This window comes from Arvicola amphibius, chromosome 15 (genome assembly GCF_903992535.2).
Source record: "Arvicola amphibius chromosome 15, mArvAmp1.2, whole genome shotgun sequence".
NCBI lineage: Eukaryota > Metazoa > Chordata > Mammalia > Rodentia > Cricetidae > Arvicola > Arvicola amphibius.
Window position 1 is genome coordinate 48232885 of NC_052061.1, and position 12778 is coordinate 48245662.

Consider the following 12778-nt stretch of genomic DNA (forward strand, 5'->3'; position numbering starts at 1 on the left):
GACTGTGCCGGGATAGGAGAGGAGCCTGGAGCCACAGAGCTACAACCCAACAGATCCACAGAGCCACCAGGAGTTAGAAGAGAGGGGACAAAATCCCCATGGCCTTCACAGGAAACCTGTGCTTAGGTTTCACACTCATGGTCTACAGACGACAGGGGAAGAGCTGCCTACTATTTAGCCCCTGGTTTGTTGTCATTTGTCACAGCAGCCACAGGACACTCTGGGACTTTGGCATTTTCTACCATGCACTGTCATTGCTCATGTGCAGCCTTTGCCTTGCGAGTCAGAGGCAGGGCTCCCAGACACAGCACCCAGGGTGCCATTGCTCCTGCACCTACAGGTTACTTACAAGGCTCTCGGAGCACTGACGGACAGTCCAGACAAGCTCTGTATATTCTCACACAAGAGTGAGAAAATACCCTGCCAAACCCTTCAATGTTCCCAGTGCCATCACCGTTTTTCTGTTACGCGACATGGAGACCGGAGGTTGAGGTCTTCCTTAACCATTACCCTCCTGCTGCTCTGTTTTTAAGCAAGTTCTAGATTAACCAGTCTTTTTTTTCTTTAAGATTTATTTATTTTTGCCAGATGGTGGTGATCTACACCTTTAATCCTAGCACTCAAGAGGCAGAGGCGGTGGATCCCTGAGTTTGAGGCCAGCATGGTCTATAGAGCCAGCTCCGGGACAGTCACACAGAGAGCCACACAGAGAGAGCCACACAGAGAAACCCTGCTCAAAAAACAGACAAACAAAAAAGATTTATTTATTTTTATTTTTATGTGTATGAATGTTTTGTCTACATGTTTTTTCTATGCATATTGTGTGTGCAGTGCCCACATAGGTCAGAAGAGGGCATCAGAATCTCGGGAACTGGAGTTACAGGTAGTGGCAAGCTTTTATGTGAGGGCTGGCAACAGAGCCCAGATCCTCTCTGCAAGAATAACAGATGCTCTTAACTCCTGGGCTAGCTCTCTAGGCCGTGACCCCCCCCCCCCCCCCCACACACACCACACACACTCCGAACTTATTTTTCTGTTTGTGACAAAGTCTCCACTGAGATCCGGAGTGCCTAGATTCAGCTAGGCTGGCTGGCCAGCGAGTTCCAGCAATCCTCCTGCCTCTCCCTGCCCAACCCTGGAATTACAGATATGCACCAATATGCCCAGCTTTTTCATGGATGCTGGGGATCTGAGCTCAGCTCCTTATGCTTGTGTGGTAAGCACCTTATCAACTAAGCCATCCCCCTAGCCCCTAAAGCCACAGTTTTTAAGCATGTAGATGTGGAGCTTTTACTCCCCTTCCCCTCTCCCACACCACCACTGCAAAGCAAACTAAATGGGCATTTGGGAGGCAAGGGCATCCGTTATTCAATAAAGCTGTACAAACACACATCATCTCAGCTACAATAAGCAAGATTAAAGAGCTTATAAACTTTCAATTAAAAGATAATTTATGTGCATGTGGAATGGACCGCTGCGAGGAGCAGAGAAACTGTCCAGCTTAGCTTAGGGGGAGGGTGGGTGGCAGAGTGGGTAGGGGTTGCAGAGCAGAATCTGCTAGCCAAGCCCCAGTTGCCTGCAGGTGGGAACCAAACACCGAGTGGGAAGTGGGAAGTAGTGTCTTTGGTCCTTTATCTGGGCTTTGAGAAAAGCCAGAAACCAGTGGGTCTAGAGGTGTCAACCAGCTGGTGCCTCGAACAGTTGGTATGAACACAGTGAGGACTGGGGACACTTATTTGCCAGGCCTGTGCCTTTTCAGGACCAAAGCCCTGGTGGCTTCGAAAGAGGACCCCTCTTTCCCTGTCCCAAAGGCTCCATCTTCCTCAGCCACTCCTGCTTCTCCCAGCTTCCTGATCCCTCAACCTTTTGGAGGATCCCTGGGCCATCTCCTTCCCTACCACCTCATGCCATCCTCATTATCTTGAAGTGGGTCCCCTGGTCACTGCCTCTCCTTAAGCGGCTTTTTCAGTGTTGAATCCAGTCATCAGAACAGCACAAGCCACTCGGGCTCAATCTGAATTCTGGTTTTCACTTGAACTAGAAATGTACTCTGTGGCGTCCTGTAGCCAAACCCTTGGGCTCCTCCTACTTTGACCTTTGCATCCTGGGTCAAGGGCACCTTCAGGGCCAGGACAGGCTGTGGAATCTTTCCCTTCACCACCTAGAGAGACCAGGAACCCCAATCTGGTTCAGGAGTTACAAAACCTGCCACAGTGCTGTGTACATGCAGTTCCTCCGCACCCCACAGGGACCTGGCTGTGAGAGACTGTCACTCTTGCAGGCATCAAGCAATGAGACCCAGGACAGCATTACTAAGAGAGACAGGCAAGTTCCTTCTCTTCTGCTGGGTTTCCCAGCAGAGAAATAGGAGCTTTGATCTGCCAAGCTTTGATGCCATGGGTCTCCTCTGGTGGCTCTGGCCTGTGTGAGCCATGTGAGCTCATCTTTCTCCAGTCTGTATAGGGGAGCTGAGCTGCTGTTCCTCTGCACCCATGTCATTTGCTAGCTGTTTAGGGGACCCCTACTAAGCGCCTCACTCCCTGAGCTGCCCTCATCATGGTGGTACCACCTGGCACAGTGTCTGTTCTGAACATGGTGTCTTTTCCACATATTTCCTCATTTCTTGCACTCAAGATCAGGGACCGTGTGCTCTGAGGGCCTCAGTGATGCCATGCCTGTGGCAGACCCTCTGGGTGCCCCACCACCTACCTCAGCCCCACTCCAACCCGTTGCCATGTGTGGGCACTCAACACTTAGGTCACTTGGTTCTTCTCTGCCACAGAATGGAGGTCACAAAAATAGGGGTTTGATACTGATACCCAGGACAGCCATCAACCAATAAGAATGGGGGTCATGACAAATGCCATCTGTCCTTGAGGGAGGACGCAGAAGACAAACCTTACAGCTGTACATAAGGTCACCCAGTGGGACCAAGTCAGGTGTCACTGTCTCCATATTGTACCTTTAATTCACTTCTCTTCCTTCCCTGCCTCTTCCCAAATCAAATCACCCCCTTCCCAGAACAGCAGCTGTTTCTGTCTTCCATTCCAATTGGTCTTAGGGGAGTCCAGTGAGACAGCACTGCCTGCTTTCCTTCTCAGTGGCTGGCACAGGGCTGGGGCTCTCTCCTCTGTAAGGTCTCTACCCTGGGCTTCATCCTGGGGCATCCTTCCTTGGCCGACTCTAGCTGTCACCTTCCCCGCACTGTCCCACAGATGGCCACCTGGTCGGGCGTCCTGACCTTTGTATATTTCCTGTGCTTGACTCCAACCCTCCAGATCTGCCCCTCCCTGTTCCATTCACGAGTTCCCCTTGCTAGACACTGTGAGACAGAACCCAGGCTTTTGATGCAGCGCAGAAGAGCAGCTCCTAAGTATGTAAGCTGTAGGTAGGCGGATCTAGGGTTCAAGGTCAGCCTGGGTCAACATAGCAAGCAAAACAGGCACAGGGGGCTGGAGGAATGGCTCAGCAGCTTAAAAAGCCCTTGCCACCTTTGCAGGAGACCTGAGCTCAGCTCCCAGCACCTATGCTGGGGTGGCTCACAATCGCTGTAATTCCAGCCCCAGGAACTACACCGCCCTCTTCTGGTCTCTGCATGCACTGCAGTCACGAGCACGCCCCCCCCCCCACCTTGTCATATATACATTTATATTAAAAATGTGAAAAACAAAACAAAGAAACCCAGCACAGGAAGCAACTAACAGGTCAGGTTGTTTAGAGTAAGATAACTATGAAGATGGAAGTCCTTTCCTCTCTTACCAACAAGAATTAAACTGTTTCCTTTTTTTTTTTTTTTTTGACTCCTGTTTGCCCTTGTAGGACACTCAAAGAAAGATTAGTGGATCCTTCTAGCATCTGCAGCTCCAGCAGCTGCAGGGAATGAAAAGGGCTAACAAATCCCACAACACCCATACTGGTGGCCCTTCTCATTACCTACATGATTTTAAGATGAACAGCAGGTGACAAATGGGGCTGCCAGGCCCCGTGCTTGAAGACTAATTACTGCGCCTCCAGACCCCACTCCTCACAGGCTGCATCTGCTCGTCCATGGGAACTCCTGAGCAAGCACCTAGCCTCCTCAGGGGAGGGGGTCATCATGTCATAGACTAGGCCAACATCTTTCAGGGCTGAGTCGATGCACCTGACTGTGGAGGACCTGGAGCGTCCTGGGTCTCATGGGCGAGACAAGATGTCTGTAGTGTGCTGAGAAGGTTCCAGAACCCAAGCTTGGGAGCAGGCATCCATAGTCACCTGGCCTCCAGAGAAAACGTGCATGAGACAGGCTGTCCAAGTTTGTTCCAAGCACAACTCGTGTATATGTAAAAGACTTTATGTTACATACGAGCAAATTATACATTTACAAACATCTGTGTGTCGTTGGGCAGTCTTGAGGAAGGCTCGTGTCTCCAAGTCTTTCTCTGCAATCTTTCCATTCGAGGGTTCTCAGCTGCCTCCCAGGACAGAGTTCTTGCCACAGGTGTGAAGCAGATGCTGACTCAGGACCAGAGGGACTGTTGAGGTCTGCTCCATGGTTTTAATCTCCAGGGTGTTCAACATATCCTAGGCAGCCTGCTTCTGAGGCAGGAGTCCACAGTGGCTGAACATTTATATCCTTTATAAGATCCCTGCAGTCCTGGGACTGCTAGCCTGCTTCATCCCATACAGAGGTTAAGGTCACCATGCCAGAGAGAAAACTCAGTATAACAGGACACCATATACCCAGGCAGCATTCACCAACCAACCAGCAACTTTACCAAACAAAGGATTCCAAGCCAAGAGTGGGAGGGGTCACTGACTGCATGCTGTACAAGAGAGAAGCTATGGGAGGCAACAGCTGGACTCCGAGTTGAAGTGCAATGGTCTTAGAGGATGGCATGGAGCTGACCTCAAGACTCTGCCTAGCCACAGTCTGAGCTGGCCCCACAAGACCAAGTTCACCCAAGAAAGTGAGTACTACCCGGTGTGTCGCACCAAGAGGCCTGTCTGTCGTAATGTGATCTTCAGGTCTGCATTTGACAAAGGCCACTCCCCTGGTGCTGTGCTTCAGGGGAGCGGGTAACTAGGAAATATGAGATAGGACAGGAAAATATTCAGAGTGCCTGATGTCAGCAAGGTTTTGTCCGGGCCACAGTCAGAGAGAGAGAGGTCACATGTCTGGGCCGGGTTGTACTTGCAGCGCACACACAGGCAGACCGGGCAGCCTGGGAGGCCATAGCTGGATCTGACTGCCATACCTCCATGTTTGTCTGCCCCCCCCCATCTGACTACTTCACATAAGCTCTGATCTCAGAGTGCAAGAGACGGGGAGGAGTTAGGGATCAGGTCTGTCTGGCCACATCCTCCAGGGGACATGTGCATGTCACATGGGTGTGGTAAAGAAGTCACAGGGTGAAGGGGCTCTAAGGATGGCAGGAACAGCTGGCTCAGGTAGAGGGTGGAGCAAGTCCTGCCCTAGCACAGCCAACCTGGTGTGGGGGCTTCCAAAGAACATGCCCCCTCAGTCTGGAGACCACAGCATGGAGAGGCCTCAGGTAGGGCTCCAGCTGCCCTGGGTGACCCCGAACCTTTGTGTTGACTTTCCCTCTAGTAAGGTCCTTTATTTCCCCATATGTGAGGTTCTAAATGTCCTACCCCACAAAACTGGACTCAGCAATCAGGGCCCCTAAAAAGTCACTTCTATTTTGGAGTAGCCCAGGTACCCAGAGCAGGAATGAATCAGTAGGACCACATCCAGCTGGGAAGGCAGAAGCTGTGTGAGTAGGCTGACTCACCTGGTCCAGCTACACATGCGCACACACACCACATACACCTATACACACTACACACACACACACACACACACACGCGCCAGCATCCACCAATTCCTATCTTCCTGAGGTCTCCGGTCATAGAGTGACCACTTCTGCTTATTAAACATGTTTGCTATAGTGTCCCTCAATGTTAGGGTCCTGGGACTAAGGCAGGGTCACTGGCCCCATTTTACAGTGTGGGACATGAAGCCTACTGGTCCTCAGGCTCATCCAGTAGTCCTGTAGGCAGTGATGGGGCTGGTTCCCAGCAGAGGCTTTTCCTGATATCTCTCGAGTCTGCAGTGTGCCTTTAGTAAAGACATAGCATGCAGGACAGCAACTAGCAGAGAGGGTCCAGACAGCCAGGCATGCACATTTGGGGCCAAGGAGGTAGAGGTGGCTTCTTGGTGCTGGTTGGAAAGACAAATGGTTTCCTTCAAGAACATCTGTGGTGGGTGAGCTTGCTTGGTGGACTCTCTTACAGGGCTGCCCACCTTAATGGAAGACTGAAAGGGATGCTGGGGCCAGGGATGAACATTATGGAGCAAGCAGCCCTGGGTGACTGGCTGGACACCAGTTCTTTGTAACCCCCACTGTCCAATGACCACATTTGAAACCTGTATGTATGGGCTCACCAAGGGACAGCAGTGCTCAAAGCCTGTAAGGACGCTCCTTCAATAGTAAACTCCAAAAGATGCTTAAAGTAATGAGCGGGAACAGATGAAAGGTTTTGAAGGGGTGAAAACTGAGTCTCCAGCTTCCTCTCCGTTCCCACCAGCCTGACTTCAGAATAGAGAGCTACCACACGGGATCTAGCTGAGAACATTCCAGTGCCCTCCATGGTAAAGGGACCTCTGGTGACCCATGGGCAGTGAGCTATCTGTCCCTCTCCTGGCGATCCGCCAGTGCTCAGAGCAGATATCAACCAGACCAGTGAGCAAGCCAGCACAGGGAGCGGAGACAGGGGCCAGGCAGGAGCCTTCAGAGCACACTGAAGTGGGGCTCTTGCTGGCAATGCAGGGACCCAGCGGCTGTGGGACCTGAGGCCTCATTGGAGCCCAGCTGCATCTTCTCAGTTCCTCCTGGGGTCTCCTGGACAGCACTGTAGCTGCTGGCAGTGACACATGCAGCACGCTTCTGCGGCCCAGCTGCCTTGCACCAGCACAGCTTCAGGAAGGCCGCACGGAACTTCTGGGACATAAGGCTGTAGATGACAGGGTTGATGGCGCTGTTGGTGTAGACACAGGTGCGGCAGAACAGCAGAACCCAGGGATCCAGGAAAGGCTGGGCCAGGAAAGAGTTGAGCAACACCAGTGTGCGGTAGGGGGTCCACAGCAAGGCAAAAAGCAGCACAACCACCGCCAGCATCCTGGTGGCCTGTGGAGAGGAAAGGCGGGAGGGCGCAGCTGAGACAAACTCAGCAAGCATAGCTAGAAGCTGACAACAGGGATGCCACATGCACCAGATGCCCAAACCAGCGGCTCGGGGCATCTCTCAGAACTAAGACTCAGACAACTGAGGACAGCCACCGCTTGAGCTTCCCAAGATACTGAATTTCCAAGGATACAATTCTATTACAAAGTCCCTGGCCCCAGATAGGGTCCCCACTGTGACTTTGGGCACCCCCACCTCATTTTCAGCTACTCGTCCCTCTTTCTCTCCCCATTCCCAAATGTTCCCTTTTCATATATTCAAAGTCCCTCCTCTGCTCAGCTTACCACCTCAGCATCAACCTTGGCTGTTCCTCTTCCTGGAATGCTTCCCTGCACCCAGCTTGGCTGCTCTTCCTTTCCAACACTGGAGTTCTATCCCTTTGTCACCTCTTAGCAAGGCCTCCTGAACTGCCCCCTGACTCCTGTTCCCCAGCATCATGTGTTCCCATGTTTCCTTCCTGCCTGTTCTTGGACAGGCTTGTGTTCACTTTGTAGTTCAAGGAGGGCATCTGATTGTGTTTCCATGTTCTCTCTGTGTCCCAGCTTCCACTTGGCATATGAAATGACTTGGCAGGCATTGCATAGATGTATGTATGTATGTATGTATGTATGTATGTATGTATGTGCAAATGAGAGTCCAAATGACTTAGACACTTTGCCAGTCTTGCTCTATGTGTTTTATGCTCTTTTGCATATCTGTGCCGCTCCCCATGATTCTCCCCACATGCAGCCCCCACCTGCACCCAGGAGGACTCCTAACCTGCTTCCTGGAGGACCTGGAGCCCTTGGACCTAGAGCAGCAACTGCCTGGTGCACCCTCACCCTGCCCAGTGGGTTGTCTCGCCTTCTGCCAGGCCTCCTGGGACAATGAGCTCTGAAATAAAATCCTCCCGATGAGCCCATAGAGCACCACGGTCACCAGCAGGGGTACGATGAAGAAGACAGTGAAGTCCAGCAGGTAGATGGGCAGGTAGAGGTCTCGGGACACCTTGTAGCCACATTCCAGACGCTGATTGTCATGGACATTGAGGTCCACCAAGAAGAACCAGAGTAGGCAATAGAGGGATGTGACTCCCCAAATACCTGCTATGATCCGTTTAGCCCGGGCCACGGTGCACACGGTCTGTGCTTTCATTGGGTGGCAAATGGCGATGTACCTGTGGGGCACAGGCAAGGCATGTTGGCTCCTGGGGCCATGGGACTGCTCGGCTTATGTCTGAGACACCTGACCCAAACTGAGCCCGGCCTGAGTAAGGGTGGCTGGGCTGTACGTGGCAAGGGCAGTGGGAGGCTGCAAAGGTGTAGGGTGAGGACGCTTCAAGGGCAGGCAGAACGAGGCCAGCCTCCCAAGAACAGAAAAGCAGCCTGGAAATGTCCTGTCCTGTGATTCCATGCCTCTCAAAGTCGCCTTTGAACGCCACGTGTGGTCAAAGCGTTTTTTTTGCTACCCTCCATCAAAGGCAGGGAGTTACAATGTATGCCTCTCACAGGCAGGTCTCCTTATTGCTCACACTCAGGGCCCTGGGAACAATCACATGGCACAGATGAGACATCCCATGCTGACTTGTTTCCAGACAAGCACAGACAGGGATTGTAGAAGTGGACCTAGTGTTTGGCTATGGCAGACCTGAACTCTGCCCAGATTCTGGGTATCCCTAACAAGTTGCTGAGCTCAAAGTCTCAATTCCTACCACCCCAAATTGAGGCTTCGGATCAGCATGTTCAATATCTGGACCATTTGTTTCTGGTGTGTTACAATCAGAACTAAGCCAGACATGGTGGTACACACTTGTAATTCCAGGACCCAGGAGGCTGAAACAGCAGGATTTCAATGAGTTTGGGCCATCCTCGGCTACAAAAAGAGTTCAAGGCCAGCTTGCTATTCCAATATGTATTCATAGTGAAACCCTGTCTCATAAAATGAACAAATAAACAAGAAATTCAAGCTGGTGGATATTCAAGAGACACACCATTGCTGAGCACAATAGCGCAGGCCTATTCAGTTTCTTGAGAGGCTGAGGCAGGAGGATCACAAGTTTACAGTCAACCTGAACAAGTCCATCTCACTGGGCGGTGGTGGTGCATGCCTTTAATCCCAGCACTCAGGAGGCAGAGGCAGGCAGATCTCTGTGAGTTCGAGGCCAGCCTGCTCTACAAGAGCTAGTTACAGGATAGGCCCCAAAGCTACAGAGAAACCCTGTCTTGAAAAACAAACAAAACAAAACAAAAAGGCCATCTCAAGGTTAACTTATTTTAAAGATTAGAGATATGGATTGCCTAGTATGTGGACGACCCAGGGTTCAATCTCCAGTAGTGGGGGGTGGTGAGAAAAATCATCCAAAGTGCCTGTGTTCTGGATGGGAAATCAAGACTCAGAGGAAGTCAAGGGGCCGTTCCTGGTGCCCTACAGCAATCTAGAAGCAGAACAAATGCCCACATTTGTGCTGGTTCTTCTAGCACCCCATACTGGCTTAGCTCCCCACACTGGTTCTAGCACCCCACACTTGCTTAGCTCCCCACACTGGCTCTAGCACCCCACATGGGCTCTAGCACCCCACACTGGCTTAGCTCCCCACACGGGCTCTAACACCCCACACTGGCTTAGCTCCCCACACTGGCTTAGCTCCCCACACTGGTTCTAGCACCCCACACTAGCTTAGCTCCCCACACTGGCTTAGCTCTCTGCACTGGCTCTAGCACCCCACACTGAGGTTCAATAGGGCCTCAGTTTACCAGAAATCCCTGCTTGAATCCAGGCTCCTTGGATTCTCGTTAAAGAAGACAATGGAAGGGAGAAGGCATGGGGTAGCCTGTGGGTACTTACCTCTCCACAGTAAATGCCAGGATGGAGCAGGAGGAGACATTGATGCCTAGATACTGGAAGTAGGTGATACCCAAGCAGCCAGCATGTCCGTAGATCCAGTGCCCCACCAGGCTGTCAGAGACGTTGGGCAGCCCCGCGGCCACCAGCACTATCAGATCGGCTAGAGCTAAGCTGACCAGGTAGCAGTTGGTGGGCGTGTGCATGTCTTGTGAGGTCAGCACCACCAGGACCACCATGGCGTTGCCCACGATGCCGGTGGTGCACACCAGAAGCACTAGGAAGACTGAGACCACCTTGTACTCTGGCAGGCCCAGCGTGGCATCACTGTGGACCAGTGAGACGTTGCTGGGGCCATCCATCTTGCTGGTGTTTTCTGTGATGCCCTGCAGGCCTGGAGGGGTAGGAAGAGGCAGTTCTGAGAGGCAGCCATGGATTGGGCTGGACTACAGACTGGCTCTGGATCCTATAAATACCTGCTCAGGGCACTGCATTCAGACACCTGGGGCTGTGTGGCATGGATACTGCATTGGGACAGGTCAAGGAGTGTGCAGGTTATTCTGCCATTCCACCCCAACAGTGGGTGGTGCCACCATGAGGCTTCCTCCCCTGCATGGATGCAGGAAACAGCCCACTGTGGAAAGGGGACCGCACCTTATATGCTGTCAAGCTCTCTGTCAGGAAAACTGAGGGCTTGGCTGCTGAGTCTGCAGCATCCCTAAGCCTCAACACACCCACCATGGACAGGAAGGACACACACCTGCTTCTCGGGGTTGTCAGGAGCATAGAAACAATGAAGCCTAAAATGTCCCCAGCCTTGACCTTGATAAGTGATCTGTGTCTGTTTCTTTAATATTATTTAGGTTTTTTTTTCCTTTTTTTTATGTACATGGGTGTTTTGCCTGAATGGATGACCATATACTTAATACCTGTGGAAGGTATAAGAGGGCATCAGATGCCCTGGGTTGGAGCTACAGACAATTGCAAACTGCCATATGGGTGCTCAGACTTGAACCCTGATCCTCTGGAAGAGCAGCCAGTGCTCTTAACTGCTGAGCCATTTTTTTCCAGCCCTCTTTAAAATTATTATTGTAGAACTTTAAGGCTCAGTTTCCCCATCAGTCTGTCTAGTGGGTGGTAACAGCAGCTTCTTCCCAGAAAAGAGTGTTTTGTGCATTACATTATGGCTACAGGACAGATACTGTGTGCCCGCGCTGAGTGAGGAAGCAGGGAAAAGGGCTGGTTACAGCCTGTGAGTTTCACCGGCTCAGGGGTTATTTTTTTGCAGCAGGGGTTGCCAATGGCTTTAAGCAAAGCAGCAACATGCTCTAACATGCAGCTTTAAAGGGCTTCATGGGACCCACAGACCCCAGTAAAGTCAGCAGAGGCACAGGTAGAGGTGAGGAGGCCGGGTGACAGTCAGGTGAGAGGAATTGGGGCTCAGCCAAGCAGTAGCTGGAGAAGAGAAGAGATAAGGGTAAATCAGGGTCTCTCTCTCTCTCTCTCTCTCTCTCTCTCTCTCTCTCTCTCTCTCTCTCTCGGGAGATAGCATGACATGGCATTAGATAGCATCGGCGCAGTCTATAGGGAGTGGGAAAATGCTGGGACAGGGCTCAGGTGGGAAGACCAAGAAAGGAGTCCATATAAGGGTCAGGTGGATGCATGTTTGAGAGGCCATGGTCTGAGGCACTGTGGGCCCTCCACTGTGGGGCAGAATGGGGAGACATGAAGGAAACCTCTAGAGTCAGGGCTGGAGGTGGAAATACAGCAGCATCAGCATGGGGAGATGGATGGTTCTGCCACCATGTGGAGAATCATCTTGGGACCCAGCTGCTGCTGCAGTCCTATAATGTTCCAAAATGCATGATGTGGTCCCAGCCTACGGCTGAGCGTGGGAGGGCTCAACTGCTGAGCCTAAAGCCCAGAGCAGCAGTTCCAGCCTTGAGCCTCATGGACTCTGGATCTTCTATTTGTCTGCAGGAATGCAAGAGTCTAAGGCTGAGGGCACAGAGACTCGATGAGCCAAGTGGAGGAAGTGGGTATGAGTTCTGAGAACAACGGCGTACCAACTCCGTGGGGATGACTACAAAGGAGTTGTGCTGGGATCCAGAGAGGGCAGGCACCAGTCCAGGAGCAAAATGGGGCTTCAGCTTGGAGTGCACATTTACATACATGCCACATGTGACACACAGTGCAGACTCCAGGCAAATACCACGCTGCACACAAATAGGACACAGGATACAACACACTCAACAGACACAGCACACATACCTTATAATATACAACACATCCAACACACACATACAGTAAACACTATGCAACATACCCAACAGACACACATACACACACCACACACTACACACCCATGGCCCTACACATGCACACACCTCAATGCTTATTCCCTGTAAGTGTGATTGGCATGTAGGCAAAGGTAAGATAAGTATGGCATAAACCCTAAGATGACCTGGAGCAGGGAGCAGATCTCCTCAGTCAAGGTCAGGTGCTTATCCACTTCTGCCCAGCCTGATGCACAGTCCCACGGCACTACTTCAGCCCCCAGGACAGGGCCCAAAGCATCAGAACAAGGCAGGGTTCATGGAGAAGCTGTACCCCCACAGATGCTACCCACACACAATCACGGCTGTACACAGGACACATGTCACACACAATGCTCCTGTGCCTACACACATGCAATGTACCATGTACCTGTGCTGAGCATACATCTAGGTACACAT

At 51.7% G+C, this 12778-nt stretch overlaps 1 protein-coding gene across 1 annotated transcript; it reads right to left on the bottom strand.

Annotated features, from left to right (window-relative positions):
* Positions 1-6770: 6770 nt before the first annotated feature.
* On the bottom strand, positions 6771-10405 carry LOC119801616 (thyrotropin-releasing hormone receptor-like). The gene is made up of 3 exons (XM_038312203.1): positions 10047-10405; positions 7983-8379; positions 6771-7166 (listed from the first exon to the last, which is right to left on the bottom strand). The coding sequence occupies exons 1-3, from the start codon at positions 10403-10405 to the stop codon at positions 6771-6773; spliced, it is 1152 nt and encodes a 383-aa protein (XP_038168131.1).
* Between the last annotated feature and the right edge of the window lie 2373 nt (positions 10406-12778).